The sequence below is a fragment of the Xiphophorus maculatus genome, chromosome 9 (assembly GCF_002775205.1).
Source record: "Xiphophorus maculatus strain JP 163 A chromosome 9, X_maculatus-5.0-male, whole genome shotgun sequence".
Classification (NCBI taxonomy): Eukaryota; Metazoa; Chordata; class Actinopteri; order Cyprinodontiformes; family Poeciliidae; genus Xiphophorus; species Xiphophorus maculatus.
The window spans coordinates 17714892-17731106 of NC_036451.1; the positions used below are offsets into that span (position 1 = coordinate 17714892).

The 16215-nt window shown below is 38.3% G+C and overlaps 2 protein-coding genes across 3 annotated transcripts; both read right to left on the reverse strand.

The window, feature by feature from the left end:
* Nucleotides 1-184: 184 nt before the first annotated feature.
* fpgt (fucose-1-phosphate guanylyltransferase) lies at nucleotides 185-3718 on the reverse strand. Its single transcript, XM_005795740.2, has 4 exons — nucleotides 3519-3718; nucleotides 3280-3447; nucleotides 3104-3196; nucleotides 185-2139 (listed from the first exon to the last, which is right to left on the reverse strand). The coding sequence occupies exons 1-4, from the start codon at nucleotides 3589-3591 to the stop codon at nucleotides 734-736; spliced, it is 1740 nt and encodes a 579-aa protein (XP_005795797.1). The 5' UTR covers nucleotides 3592-3718; the 3' UTR covers nucleotides 185-733.
* A 1817-nt stretch (nucleotides 3719-5535) lies between these two features.
* LOC102216725 (acyl-coenzyme A thioesterase 11) lies at nucleotides 5536-16126 on the reverse strand. Of its 2 annotated transcripts, none has more exons than XM_023339628.1 (16): nucleotides 14167-16126; nucleotides 13188-13386; nucleotides 12617-12686; nucleotides 12280-12340; nucleotides 12101-12202; nucleotides 11871-12006; nucleotides 11636-11789; nucleotides 10253-10372; nucleotides 9957-10095; nucleotides 9801-9856; nucleotides 8567-8633; nucleotides 8405-8488; nucleotides 7879-8012; nucleotides 7500-7631; nucleotides 6356-6482; nucleotides 5536-6270 (listed from the first exon to the last, which is right to left on the reverse strand). In XM_023339628.1, the coding sequence occupies exons 2-16, from the start codon at nucleotides 13375-13377 to the stop codon at nucleotides 6112-6114; spliced, it is 1731 nt and encodes a 576-aa protein (XP_023195396.1). In that variant the 5' UTR covers nucleotides 13378-13386; nucleotides 14167-16126; the 3' UTR covers nucleotides 5536-6111. The 2 variants fall into 2 exon arrangements, with proteins under 2 accessions (XP_023195396.1, XP_023195395.1); XM_023339627.1 differs by having other exon boundaries at nucleotides 9957-10125.
* Nucleotides 16127-16215: the final 89 nt, after the last annotated feature.

A 16215-nucleotide genomic window follows, 5' to 3' on the forward strand; every position in this document is an offset into this window, starting at 1 on the left:
ACGGATCATAGCTGAGAGCTAAAAATAAACACTTCTGAGAGGAAGGCCTCACAACTATGACAACCAATCTCCCTTCACTCTGTTTGTTTACGGACTGTATTTAACAAAGCATGTGATCGGTGAGCAATAGCGTCAAAAACAGCATGATAAACAGGGGAGAAGGAGACAGGACAATATGTGTGACAAAAAAAATTAGGATTTTATTCATTTTTATTATAGGTTTGAATTTCTAACAGCATTATGACTTGCTTCTACTGAAATGCTCACAGATGATCATCGACTGACAGATGCTACTGTAGTGTAATGAAGCAACTAGTGGGGGTGTTCTATGACAATTGAAAAAAAAAAAAAAACACTTTCTGTGCCATTTGATAGTCACAGCAATTTTTGCATTTCACAAAGGGGGAAGAATTAACAGAACTTTTCAAATAGGTTGGCAAATGTGGCAGCAGCACCAGATAGTGCAATAATAGTATTGTGTTATGACCATTAAAATTCATGATGGCAAGGCAAAAATATCCTCAATCAAATTTGTTTGTCACAATTCCAATTGTTCCAATTTAATGAATGCAAATCCACACATAAAAGTATGAAGCAAAGCATGATTCACTTAAAGTGGTTTTACGGAAATTGTTGTTTTAAAAGGAAACAAAGTTATAAAATGTCAAAACATTCACTTTCACCAACAAAGTGAAACATTTTAAATGAATTCAATATCTGTAACAATGGTTGTTTAAATGCTGAGTTTCCTCTGTTTGATGTCATGATGTAGCCTCCTCTTGAGCTTCAGCATTTCCTCCAAGTTCTTGCACTGTAAACAGTCCTGCATTGACATCAGAATTGTGTCTCTGGGAGGGGGGCTTGTGGAGCCACTCAGGACGGCCTGCAGCATTCTGAGAGACACGGAGAAGGAGCTTTGCTGCTCAGAGCAAACAGGAAACAAGCAAGCGTTCCACAAACTACAGCTCGATGTGTCTCCTGAGAACTTGAGGCGTTCATTCTCCATCCCCCAGTGGGACAGGCACTTTGCAAGGTTAAGTCCAAAAAACTCTAGTTCCTCCACATATGAAGGAGAAGCCACACTTTGCTTTAAGTTGTCCTTAATACCAAAGAAGACAGTAACAAACCTGATTTGTTTCTGGTGGGTAACGCATAATGTGTGCATGAAAACCCCAGCTGGCACAGAGAGGCCTGGACTGACCCAGCAACTGCTGATGATGGACCCCCCACCCACAGACACCCCTGTTTCCAGTCTGGAGTACTCCACCACTGACCCAGCCTCCACAGAGCAACTGGGATCAAGGACACTGTACATGATACAGCAACCAGAGAAGTTTTCATTGGCATTTACGCTGAAGGCAGATGACAGGAGATCCAGCTCGCCCCTGAACGCCTCATCCTCCGTCAGGTGGAAGAGGTACTCCGAGGTGGTCCCGATGTGATAAAACTTAGAGTTGTTGAGGAGAATGACATTGAGGGGCATCCCTTTAAGTAGATGGAAGATCTTTTGTCGGATTTCAACCAGATTACTCTCCTCTTTGGTGACATTAGCCGTGTTTTTGGTGTACTCTATTGTGGCTTTTGGCCCCAGAGCTTGAAGAAAGTCCCCGTATGCGTCGATCTCACAGTTCAACGGACCCAACTCATTCAGCAGGTTCAGAAGTGACTTGGCACTCTTAAAGTCCATGTAATAGGTGCTGTCTGTGTAGACAAACTCACTGTCAGACATGGAAAACAGGCCATTCTGATTCGTGCAAACAGCTCCACTATCCTGCATCTCATCGATGCTTGGCTTGTGCAGAAAATACAGACAGGAGGCATTCTCCATTTCCGGATACGAGGAACGTTCACGCGGATCCAACACAAACACGCCATGGGTGGTTCCCACAGAGAGTGGGGAGGGATGGGCTAAAGCAGTAAAGCCTGGTTTATCAAAGCTGACTCTCTCCCCCTCTGGTATGCTGTAGAGCTCGATGTCATCTGCACAGGTCACCAAGAAGCCGGGCTTCATTTGTGATGGGAAATCCACATACATGGCCAGTTTCAGCTCCAGCATCTGGTAGATGGGGTTCCCCAGTGGTAAAGGCATGAAGATCTTTCCCAGAGCGCTGGCACTGGGCATTCGCTGGCTGAAGCCACCTGAAGGTACAACATGTGGAAGTGACAAATGTTGGTGAGTTTTTTTCTTTATTTTAATAAAATTTGACATTTATTAAAATATTTTTTAATTATTTACTTTCAATATAGAATATATTCAGTGTTTAATTTTGTAATTCCTAAACAGTTTAATCTTTCCCTTAGGGTGGAAGTGGATACGTTTCCACCGTTATGGCGGAAGCTGACAGTCAAAAAAAAAGAAAAAAGAGAAAAGATAAACTGTGTTATAGGAACAGAAATTGTGCATTCAATGGAGTTGTTTGCAAAAACAAGCTTTGAACTAGCTAGCCACTATTAAAAAACATGACTGTAACTAAATTGTACTGTACTGTTGTGATTAAAACAAATTTTCCTCCCTCATCTGTCACTGCAAGCTTTGGCAACTGTGCTACAGCCATCTACATCAAATATGGGCAAATAGCAAAGTGAGACTCTATTCATTTGGCCAATTATATGATTGGTGTGCAGACATGGTTAAAGACAGACATTATCACTGCAATGACAAATGACAATATATTTGATATATTGCAGATCTCTATTTCGGTCTTGTCTTTGTTAATTAGCTTTTTTATTATTAATAATAAATCACTTAAAAGTGACTCTATGAATCCCCCAAACCACAAATAATGTGGTTTGAGGGATTTATTGTCCAACTCCAATAAATTTTATTCAACTAAATGCGTAAATGGGACCTTTCAAATAATTAAATCCTTTTCTAGGAGCACTTATGAGAATTCTAAATATATGTTTGTAATAATCCTGATAATATCTCAATGTATCTTTCAAAATTTCAGGGAAAAAAAACAACTGTTTTTCCCTTCTTTTTTAAAAGAAATTCTTAAACCCATCATATCCTTCACAAAAGGCGTACACAAAAAAATCCCTACAACCAAACCAACACATTTTGCATAAGTAGTTATATTTTAGTTATAAAAATATAGGTAACCTGCGTGGATCAGGATGATTCTCATGTTGCTCAGAGCTTTTCCATAGATGTCATTCAGCTGCTGAAGAGCATACAGAGTGGAGCCTCCATTTCCTGCAAAACAACACTACTTTAAACACTAGCCTAACAGAAGCGAAAAGAGTGCAACCAAATAACGCTGACAGCGGCTCACTGACCTATTTTGCACCCAGATGGATCTGAGAAGACCTTGTACTGAGCTCCGACCGGAAGCTCTTTCCCCTCAACCTTCTCTCTGATCTGCAGCTCGTAAGCTTCTTTCTGGCTCCCGTCCACAGCAGTCACAGCCACGACATCCCAAAACTCACCCGGTAAAACCTCTCGACCTTCAGGAAAGCCAACATGTTACTTTTACTGAGCTCCAGTCGAAGTAAGATGAATGAAAAATAAAGCTCACCACGCAGCGAGTTCAGTTTCCTGAGCTTCTCTCTTGTTGCGGTTTGTAGTTTCCTGCTGCAGGCCTGGTTCATGCTGGCGCTTCTACTGTAAAGTAAATACAGTCAGTACAGAACCGAATATGTTGTTTTTAGTTTGAACTCACGGGACTTTATTCTGTTTATGTCAGTCCTGTTTTTCCGGGTTTGGTCACGAGGTTAGTTGTCTTTACAGCGCATGCGCGCGGCTAATTCGCCGCCAAAACAATACAAATTATTTCTGATGATATTTAAACAGACAGTTTGCACAAATTGCACCGTTTCACGGAGCCTTGGATATATATAAATTGACTGCAGTTATTCCCAGGTCTTGCTAACAATAGAAAATGAAAATAAATGTATACAAAATCTTTGTAATTGACATAGTTTTATTTCCCGACTTTTGCATCTTTTCTACCATTTTTCCCTTCCAAACAACTAAATCCTTGGGTGCAGAACTCTGTAGTTTTCGAAAGATTTTATAAATGCCATTGGCTGCTTTTTTCTCCCCCTTGTTGGCTGTCCACTACTTGTCCGTGATCATGACAGAATGCATAAAAATGACCTGTCAGATGAGCAAAATGCCTAACGATCTGACTTAAAGTAAACTTTTTAATGCCTCATCTGTTTTGTGTTGCCCCAAAGCTGGTTTATCTCATAAGCTTTAAATGTTTTTAATAAAGCCTGAATGTTTCATAGGTCAAGATCAAGCAAAAATTTATTTTTCTTAAAATAAATGTAATAATAAAAAACAAATGAACAAAAAAAGGGGTGGGTGGGGGGACGCCACTTGTTTGTCTCTTTAGAAATTAAAGTATTGAAAATAATGGATGTCTCAAAAATTAAAAAGGAACAAGCTCTTTGGTAGAGAATAGCTTATTTCTTGTTTCTTCTGACATGAAAGGAAAAGGCAGAACCACAAAATTATAATAAAATTTTTAGCATCAAATTACCAGTCACAGTACAATTTTTTTGCCCTCAGCATTTGCTGCGATCCTGACCACTGCCTTTAGTATTAATGTTGTTAGGCTGGTTTTCCTGGCTCCCGATTTACCGACACAAAGTGGACTCCGTCCCTAATTCCAACAAATTAGCTCCCTCCAACAACAAACACAATAATGAGTGAATCCACTTTGCTCTGGGTGCAGCCTTTGTAAACTGATTTGCACTTTTAGCTCTATTGATTAGGAATAAACATTATTTTTAGCTTGGTGCACACTGTTTGAATGATACCAAGGTTTCCAGCTAAAATTCCTTAATTGTTTGAAATAATATTAGATAAAATAAAGATTGAAAAAAAACGATATGATTTAAAATAACTTTGTTAATTTTTTGACATGTAGATGCTGTTTAATGTAATAAACTTGCTCCTGTCTTTAACTTCATTCAGGATTAGTGTGTGAAAACAGAAATGAGTAATGGAAAACAATGCTTTTGTTTGCCTAATGCACCATTTTAAAGTTTAATTGAAAAATATATTACTCTATTTCTGACCAACAATAGGTAAATGGCCTGTATTTGTATAGTGCTGTATCTAGTCCAGAGGACTCCAGAGCAATTTACACTACATTAACACATTCATGCTGTAGCATTTCTGAATAATGTACATCATGACAAAACTTTGAGTTCAAGTATATGAAACCATAAGAGGCAGGTCTTCTGGGGGAAACTGAGGCTTTTTTTGAGGGAAGTGTTAGTTGGAAAACATGAGTTCAACATGCAATACAGAAGGATCATGATGTGACCCTGCAGGAATGGTGTGCTGATTCTGGACAGATTTAGCTCCTGTAATCATTAAGAGGATTGGATTTGACTGTGTTCACACTGTACTGAGAATTACACCCATTTTCTATTAAGGTGGATTTGCATTAGACAAAAACTAGCTCATATTCCTCTCCTGGACCTGTGAAACTATATCAGAAGCTTTTATATAAAATGGTTTAAGAAAGTTAGGAATGCAAAGTTAAAGGGTGGTGCATATGAAACGTTTCAGAGAATGTATTTAACAGCTTTAAAAAGTTTATTGATTAAAGTAACTCAACACATTTTATCCTCAAAGCTTATGTCAATACAATAAAATTAGTTCAAGTGAAATTTGTTGTCTCAAATGAAAACAGCAAAGTTATACCCCAAAACCACATGTAAACTTCCTATCATTGAATTCAAATATATTAACATACAAAGTGACAAAGTAATTACACTTGACCTTATCTAAAAAAAATTCTTTACGGTGTTAAGTCACAGTGAAATAACCACCTGACAACACGACTGGACTGCTATGAAGTGATGGCTCACAAAATATAAATCATATATCTAGAAATCTGAATTGCACATGTTTTCAAAAAAATAATGCTAAAAAATAACTACAGAGGCATAAAATCATTTGTGCGCTTTTTCTTTGTACTTGTCTATGCAAAGTACAAACTAGCAGTCCTTCATAATCTCAGAATGGCTTATTTTATGACATATTTAAGCCCAGCACATCCAAAGCAGTGTTAAATCAGGATTAGAGCTGTGAAACAATGCTACTCTGAACTGATAATGCCCCTTCTTTGCTTATGGGAGAGGGGTTTTAAATCAAAATGAAGAAGATGGCAGAGCACTCAGGCTGTCTTTGTTGGCTTCCAGGAACTGACTGCAAGCGGAAAACGTGCTGTAGAAGCTGGAGGAGAGGCCAGCCACGTCTGTCGAAATGTAGGGGAGAACACCTGGTGTGGCCTGGTTGTAGTAGGTGAACTGAAACAAAAATGGATGATCAATTTTGATACCTGCAGCAATGTGCTGTAAGCATTAGAGCTTGTGCCGCAGACATTGGGCTAACCTTGGTGACTGAACTGGACTCCTCCCAGATTGTGAAGCCAGCACAGAGCACCTCTCCTCTGGAGAAATCCTCTGTAGGCGGGTGATTGGGCAAAGTGACAGAACGCAGAGCGATCAGGTACGGGTCCCTGAGAGAGACAAAATTTAATTCTATGAAGGAGTAATATAGAGCACAAAAAAAGGTACCATTCTATGGAGGTATAAAAGAGCCAGAATTCAACAAAAAAGTTATTACTCAAATGAGTCAACAAACTACTTTTTTTTTTGTCAGCATAATTTATCTAAACCAGAGGCATGAACCCTACTTAGTCAAGAAGATTGTTCTGTGTTAGATCTCCTGTAAAGATTAATCGGCTCATGGGATCTGTCCAGTAACTGTTTCAATTATTTAAACATTTGCTGCAGCAAATGAACAATTTAAAAATGAATTGACAAAATGCTATCAAAAGTATACTTAACGCTGTATATTTTTGCATGGAATTTGACCTGTTCATATCAATATACATTGAAGAACAATGTGAAATAGTAAAAAGAGCAATAACATTCTTTAGAAACTGAAATATGAGAAATATGATCTAAAATGCTAAATAAAATGAGTCCATCATTTAATTAATTTTAGCATTTATAATTCACAAACAGCTATCTAGGGCAGTGTTTCTCAACCATGGGCCAACTGTACAGCATGTTTTAGGAGTCACCCTGCTGCCACATATATGACTTAAATAAATGGGTGATTAAACAGGCTTCTGCAGCCGTCTATGGCATGATAGGAGATAATGCACTCATTGACTCAGGTGTACTGAAGCAGAGACACATCCAAAACATGCAGGACAGTGGGCATTGAAGACCAGGGTTTATCACATGTTGATGTAGAGTGTACTTCCTTGTATTTTTTCCTGTCTCATAATATGGTAACATTTTGAATAAGTTTCAAAGTAAGAAAGACAAAATTATAATCAAAATAAAGTGAGCAAATTATTTTAGGGCAACATGTTGAATATATTAAATTGTTGCAGGTTTATCTACGTTATTTACTAAAAAAAAAAAAAAGTGAACACAATTGTGGTGTAAATATCAGCCAACCTTATGAAATCATTTTCGAGCTGGAAATAGAGAACATAAAATGATATGTTATTTTGAAGCACCTGGAATCACATGGCTTCCTTCTAGATGCGAGCAAGATAAAGTCTTTCCCTTTGCCCCCTTTGCTGACAGAGGGAGTGACCACGCGATAAAGAGTGTCATCCTCATCTGCCTGGTTGATCACCTCACACTCCCTGTGGTTGACACATTGACAAAAAAAAATTATTTGAAACATATTAAAAGTTTTCAGGCTTTTGTGTATTTGACACTAATGTAACAAGTAAGCATTCATCTGGAAGTTACCGTTTTCTTAATGAAAAATCCTGTGCAAAACCATAAATCTTCACTGCTGGTGGCTGAGATAAGACAGATACTGGGACAATCTAATCTTCATCTGCTGTATTTAAAGCACCATGTTTGAAATGTGTGCATGTTACTGACTCATAATGTCGGTCCCATTCTTTCCTCCTCCTCAGGTCCGACAACAGGTGGAACACCTGCTCTGCTGGGACGCTGACGTACATCTCCACCTTGACACAAAGCATTTGGTTTTCCTCCAATGTGTATAGTCTCACCTATCAATATGTACAAATAGAAGTTGTTAAGGTATCAATATGTACAGTGCCAGTGAGAAATTTACATACACTCCAAGCTTGCCATTTTAGTTTGGGGCTTTTAATGATGCCCTTTGACCATTCTTTTCCCAGGGTAGAATGACTTCATAATACACTACTTTAGTGTATTTTTGGGGGGTCAGATTTATTCAAAGACGTTGTAGAAGAAATATGTATATTTTATAGCAACAAGCAATTTTGCATTTAAAATATATAATTCATAGTATCAACATTCTGCTGTATCTGACCATTTCCTATTTCTAAATAATACAATGCAGAATGTAAGTTGGAAAGCTAATCCTAACTTGGCTAACTATACACTGACCTATATACTATGCTAAGGTCACACTGACATTATTTTTCTCTGAAGTTAAGACCCAGTTGTTCCGGGTATCCATGAGCTTCAGGGCTGATACGTTGTTGTAGCTCAGGTACATCTGAAAGAAAAAACGGTTGAGTGAACTCCTGAGCTTAAGCACCATATCTAGTGGGCTTCGACTGCTTCTCTAAGATACCTGGTTACTTGGATCCCAGGGCACAGACAGAGGCACTTGGGTTTGCTTGCAAGAGATGATATATTTTCTGTAAACATTAAGGCACAAATCAAAGACCAAATCTGACCAGAATAAACACTTATTTGGGTGAGTCCAAGACGTTTGGTTACTAAATTGAAGAAACACAGATTATGTTGGAAGCAGAGTGAACAATGAGCTTTTTATTCTTAGTAAACTCTCCACCAAAGTCTGCTCAGTTGTGATATGCAGCCAAGCCAAGTCACTTTCTTATGAAAAATACTGCAAACAAGGAGCTTTGTCACGCCATATTCACGCAACACTATGGTTGCACCATGATCTTTACAGAGAACAGACCAACTGCTGCATAAGCAAACTGAATTGATTTGAAGATAATATATACAGTATATCAAGAGTTTAAGATTCAGTAAACTAAGATCTATCTCAAACCAAATTCACACTATAGCGCAAGTCCTAATAATGACTAGCGCTATAGTGTGAATTTGGTTTGAGGTAGATCCTGATAATGACTACATTCTCATTATACCAAGCATCAACTGAGCACAATTGTAATAAGGTGTGTATTTGTTTTGTTGCATATGTTGCAATAATCAGTGCAACTGAACTTCTTCACATTTCGCCACATATCAAACACAATTTGATACGGACATGAACGCTAAATAATCCTAGAAGAACACTTGTTAGAGGATGTGAAAGGACAGTGGCAGAGGTTCACCTAACATCAAGACAGCTGTATTTATGCAGTCAGAGCAACAATAGGTTGATTTAGATCAAAGCATATTCATGAGTTAGAACATCCTAGTCCAAGTTCAAACTTAAATTGAATTAAAAAGCAGTGGAAAGATTTGAAATCTAATGTTAAAAGATGCTTTCCATTCAATCCAACTGAGCTATTTAGCAAAGTAAAATAGGCAAGCATTTTCAACCTCTAGATTTGGGAACCTGGTAGACATACCTCAAAGACTTGGAGCTGTAATTGCAGCAACACATTGTTTTGTACAGTATTGAGTCAGAAGCTGAATACAAATGATAATAACCCATTTAAGGTATCTATGGAAAAAATGCTTGAACACATTGCAACCTTTTTCTTCAATTTCATAAAAACAGTGCAGTGTGTTGGTCTATCCAGGTTATAATACTAGGATTGGTTGAAGTTTATGACTGTAACATGAGAAAATGTGAACATTCAATTCAAGGCTCTATAAATGTGACATACCTGTCAAGGCGAATCTTCTTTCTTGCAACAGCTTCTTTATAACGTCTTCTTCCATCCTTTAAAACACATGAAACCCCAATTTAATCCAGACAAATGATTGTTGATTACATTGCAGAGCAAGGTCTCCAAATGATATAATAAACTTTGTTAACATACCACAGGCTCGGGTCGCAGGTGCGGCAGCGTGCGGGGCTTCCTGTCACTGTCCAGCACCTCAAAGGTCATAAAGGCACTATTGATATGGCGCAGAGGTTCTCCACCCTGATAGGCCTCTGCACAAACTCCCACCTCCATGCTACACAGCATCAGTAATACATTTTCAGAGCTGCAAACACACTAAGCGTACATAAGTGCAGACTGAAATCAAAGGCTCTACAAATGAATAGTGCTGACATCACTCAGTTGATTCAGGCATTGTTTATTGAAATCTGTCAGGTAATGTGGAGACGCACCTGTGTTTGAAGGCGTTGTTAACAATAGCTTTCAGCACCAGCCGGTCGCCAATGTGTGACGGCCCACGAAAATGGAACATGTCTATGGTCCTCAGGGTTGGGTGGGCGTTACACAATCGGCTGGATCAAAACAGAAAAAAGAAATGATATACACATCCACTCATGTATTTAAGGACATAAATGTGTTAAGTGTAATATTAAACTGGGAAAATGTAGCATAGCAATAGCAGCATGGATCTCTAAAGATCTCAAAGTGATGATGCTCATAGGTCTCAAAAATAACACTTTAGCTACATTTACATAAAACAGTCACACTGAATGTTGACTGAAATGTTCCTTTTCTTTGCTCCTCACAAATCATAACATGGTGGTAACCTTTATAGACTTAAATATATATTTTTCAAAAATCCAGTCATACAGATAACAAAATATATTCTACAGAGTATGTATGTACAAGAGTATTGAGACCCCTTCAATTTATTTTGTATCGAACCAAAACCCAAAACTTCAATGCGTTTCTTTGGAAATTTACGTGATACATTTCCAAAATTTATCACAAATTTATCACAAATGACAGAGTACTCCATTATTGTAAGGTATAAAGGAAATTATGCATGTATTTTACTTTTTTTTTTCAAATAAAAATGTAAAAGCATTTGCGTGCTTATGTATTTAAGAATCACATTTTGTTGCAGTTACAGCTGTAGGCCTCTAGAGGGTATTTCTCTAGCAGCTTGGTACAGCTTGATTGCAAAATAATTCAGATTCAGAAAGAATGGATGAAAAGCATCTCTGAACATCATGTCTTGCCTCAGGTTCCCAACTCTGTTTTCTTATGTATTCCTGTATTCATCCCAATACATGAATACATTTTGATCAAAACCACTCCATTGTAGATCTGATTGTATGTTTACAGCTGTTGTAAGGTGTTCAGTGTCAGACTGAAGCCTTCATCAGCCTCTAACAGGTTTCCTTCCAGATTCGCCTCCCTCTGATCAACTTCACTCATCCTCCTAAACATAATCCCCACAGCATGATGCTGCCAGGGGCAGTGTGTTCAAAAGGTTTAGCTTTGTACTCATCTGTATCTGGTCCCTTGGCCTTCATGAAAGAGGATTAAATTGTTTGCATTTTATTTCAGCATATCAGGACATAAAATAGCCTAAATAGTAATAACAGTCACACCTTTTTAGATTTGTATTTGTAAGAAAAAAAATGTATGCCTCCCCTTTTCCACAAAATTCTATTTTCTGATGGCTTTTTGTATAAATTTAATAAAATGCATCAAATTTGGGGTTAAAATATAAAAGCATGTAAAATATTCTGAATATTTTTGCAAGCCTCTCTAAAAATGAAGCTCTTCAAAAGAAAAAAACTGCATACCTTGCTGCAATTGTAGCCACATTCTCCATCCAGGCCATGATCTGGCCTCCAAACGTGCTGACTTGATGGTTGGCATGGGGTGGAAGCACCAGCTCCACGCTCTCCACTCGCGTCTTCTCAGATGGCACAGCGTCGTCATACTCCTGACATTCCCCTAATGAAAGACCCAAAAAGAAAAGGCTGTAATTTTTCTGACCTTCGAGGACCGTGTGTTCTAAAAGCCTTGTGTCCTTACCCAGCTGAGCTGTGCTGCTGCTCAGCAGGTCTGTGATAATCTCAGCATGGATGAGTCGCATCCTCCGCCGCTCTGCTGCCAGGCTGTACTCCATCTGCTCCATTTGTGTATAAGGAATCACCTGCTTGAGCTGTACCTGTGCACAGAAAACCAAAGAGGCCAGAAGAAGATAAGCGAGCTTCAAAAAAGTGCTGGTGTGCTCGAGATTGTTTCAGTCCCCGCTCCGTTACCTTTCCAGATTCAGTTCGTCTGGAAACAAAAGTGGCAAAGGCATGACAAACTTTCCACTGCCTGTCAGAGTAAAGATCTTCACAAGTCACCAGTATGCCCACCTGAAATTCACACGTTTACTACATTTTTATGTACGAATATGGCTGTTCAACTTAAGTATGGCAAGACGTCCACCAACCTCCATGCTAGACGTGAAGGCTCTATTGACCTTGGCAATAATACTGACAACTTGTCCAACTCTGAAAGAGACATACATGGACGCTTCTTTACAAACAACATGATTATACACAACACAGCATTTTCCCTCTTTACCCTCAGATATTATTTTAAGTCAACAGTAAGAAAACTAACTATAAATTTGGGATGCTTGTCATCACTGCTAAATATGAAGGATTACAGGATGAAGCATATTTGATTTCAATTATTTTTTAAGAAAACAATTCAAAAGGTAGTTTGGTAAATAAATCTTAAACGAATGACACAAGTTGATCACTTTATGGTTGATAATACCTTACCCTATTGTGTGTTCGAAGTGGATGTCATCGACCGATGCAGTGACGCAGGAGCAGCCTGCATGTCTCTCAGCTGGGAAAGGAGGGATTACACTAAATTAAGAATATTTTTTACTAGCTTTACTCATTCACTTAAATCTTTGAATGCACCAGCAGCAGAACTTTTCAATTTCACCGAGTTTTATTTTATTGTCTATCAAAACTCACTGATGTCCGGAAGATAACAGATGGCTTGCTATCGCGCTTGGATAATAGAATTTATTATCTGTGAAGGTTTGTGAAAAATAGGTACAACAAAAACCATAAATACATGAAAAAATATATAACTGAATTTATGAAATGACTTCAGACTTGTATGGCGCTTTTCAGGACCCTTGAATATACTTTACAATGAAATCAGCCATTCCCGTTCACAAACACATTCACACACTGATGGGAAGCTGGTGGTAGTCACAGCTGCCCTGCGGCAGTCTGACAGAAGTGAGGCTGCTAATTTGTGCTATTGGCCCTTCTGACCACCACCAGCAGGCAAGGTGGGTAAAGTGTCTTGCCCCAATAAATTCTCATTCCTCACCTGACAAACAGGCTGTGGAGTCCATCCACTTCAGCAGCTGACCCACACTCAGCTCCCCGCAATGATTGGCGTGACAAGGCAGCACGATTTGACTCATCTGCACCTCTGTGGGGTTTCTATAAACTTCCCCGGTCTCTTGGATAAGTTGGGGGTCCAGCATGATGCCTGCATCTTTCCCCTCTGATGTCATAACTCACAACTGCACAGACAGAAAGAGACAAAATAAATAACAAACATATTTTTTACACGTAACATTAAAAAAAAGAAAAAACAACAACAACACGTGTATCATTTTCTACCAGATGTTTCCAGCTGCTGTGTGATAAAATGTAAAAATAAAAAAAAATTAAAAAGAGAGAAAAGTTAAAAGAGTATGAAGTACTGTATTGAGAGCTTAAATGACAAAAGTAAAGCTATATAAACATTATAAATGATGTAAACATGCACAACATGTTTATAAGTAAACAACATAAAAGTGAGAAGTTAGCAAGTTTTAATGTGATCTCTTGCCACATCTGAGAATCACACATTCTTCAGTCAACACAGAGCTTTTCATAATCTTCAGATAATCTGCAAATACGTTTCACTAAATGCGCAACATTTCTAACCCTCCACTAAATCTCGCTCTGAATTTCTATGTAATTACAACTAACTACACTGAGGATGCAACTGTACACACAGAATTTTTTTTTATTGCAAGCCGGGGCACGTCCTTTTTAGTGTAGCAGACAAACTATTTCAAGACATGCAGATAAATGGGGCATTCAGGGAAGGCATTTGCTGGGATACTTCTAAACAGGGTCACACACACACACACAGTCACCTGTTTCCACTGCGTCGGTAATTCTGGATTAATTCCCACAGAAATAACATTCACTACAAACTTATAACGGCGCTTCTTGAACTATACATGCTCATATTTCTAAGTTGACACTAAACATATGACTTATAATGAGGAAAAACACGGAAAAGAGCTTACTCGGTGTATTAAATTCAGCTGAAGTCCAATGAGAGCCAGCGGAGGTGTTGTCAGAGCTCATCGAACCCGAACCGTGGATCTTTTTCTGGTCGCACAATCCTCCAAAACGGAGCCCGCTGAGCACGCAAACAAGCCGCTTGAGTTTAATGAAGAAGTTTGGCCACTGGAGGGAGGGGGAGAGGCAGGGACACCACCCCCCTACAGCGCTTACAGTGTGAACACTTTTTTAAGGTGGAACTGGAGTCCAGACACCGTGCTTTAATAGAGGTGATGTTAACTCATTTAAAAGTATCAAAAGTTATCTTTTAAGTATTCCTTTGGGACTTAACTTTAAACACTAATTCACATGCAGCTCAAACTTTGAGACTATATTACATTTGCAACTGTGATGCAATTTGCAAATTATCCCGCCATGGAAACAGCACAGACAACAAATCTGCATTTTAAATGTGATGCTGGCAGCATGTTGCAAAACAAGATGGGGTGGAGGCACGCTTCCCACTGGGTTGCATCAGCTTCCAGCACTGCTTGGAAGCGTTTTGGAGTGGAAGGGACCAGGTGGAAACGAAAGTCTTTACCTTCCTTGTTTCCTAAAAAAAGCTAAATACCTCATCTTCTTTTCAATTTCAGCAGCAATAGATGATGGGAATGTTTGACACTGCTTGAGAATAGTGACTGGTTGTTGGCAATATGTTCCCTATTTCCCTTTCTGGAATTGTCTTTCTAAATTTAGCAACACTTTGCCTAAAATGCCTGAACAACTGCAGATGTTGCGGCAAAACCCTTTGTTCAGCAATTATGATTCCCTCACTCCTGCACCTTAGATTATAATGGATGGTAATCTTTCCTGTAACAGACCATATGTTCTCTTTGAAATAAAAGGATATGTAAAATTTAGATTATGGTTTGTTTTTTTTGCACAAACCAAAAAGGTGGAATTCTCTTTGAATCTTACAAAATACAAAAAGAAAAGGAAAAACACATTCTTTCTCCTTTTTGCATAGCACACAGTAGACTGTTTTTTTTTGTCTGTCTAATTATGTTGATGGTTGTTATGGCTTTTCTCAGTTGTTTCACTGAGTCAACTTCAATTGGATTGCCAGTTTTAACTAGAGATCCGAATATTGAAGCCATTCGCTGTTTGTTTTCTGTTTGGTCTGTAAAGTTTCTTTTAGACATTCCAAGCATAATCTGATATAAATTCTTATTAGTCATTAGTCAGGTAATTGTATAAACGTATGTTGTTTCAAACTGGACTTAAAAACTGTGAAAATGTTTAACCAATCCCATTCCTACATTTTAAATTCATTTAATGAGATTTCTTTGGACTGTGTAGCTCATTGAGCAACATAGCTGCTTCACTTAGTCTGTATGGAAATACTTTGGGTTACATTGAACAGTCGCTAAATATAAATAACATTATTACAAAAAGCAGCAGTTCCCAAAGTTTGGATCACAATGTAAAGCGTCTTGAGGTCCTCTTCAGGAATTAACCTATAACTGATGAAAAGAAAGGATGTATATATTAGAAATGTTGTGGGGAAAAAATATATAATCCAAAAACAGGTTAGAAAACATTTAAAAGGAACATGTTGGGTAACGTCAGAAGCTGAAAGTTTGGGAACCGCAAGATAATAATACAAATGTTGCATTGTGTTGGGAAATGGATTTTAACCTTGTTTGTATCTGGGTGTGTTTTTTCTTTTACTGAGCACAAGTTTTTAACAACAACTTTTACATGTTGTGTAATCTCTACTACTTGATTGACCAAATAAAAGAAACTACATCCTGCTTCATGGTTTACATATGTAACGACATTTGAAACACAAATATCTACTCTCGTTAAAAATTATTAACAAAAAACCAGAATAGTCAGTGTGTTGTTAATTATGGGGCAATTAGTAAGGGAACAGTGAATTTGTTCCTTAAATCGAGCTCTTTGAAACTGAAGCTATCGACGTCAGAACTGTAAACAGAGAGCACAAAGAGGCGGGTCTTAATGAGATCGCTGGGTTCTCATTGGTCGCCTGTCCTGCCGCTCGCGGTGGC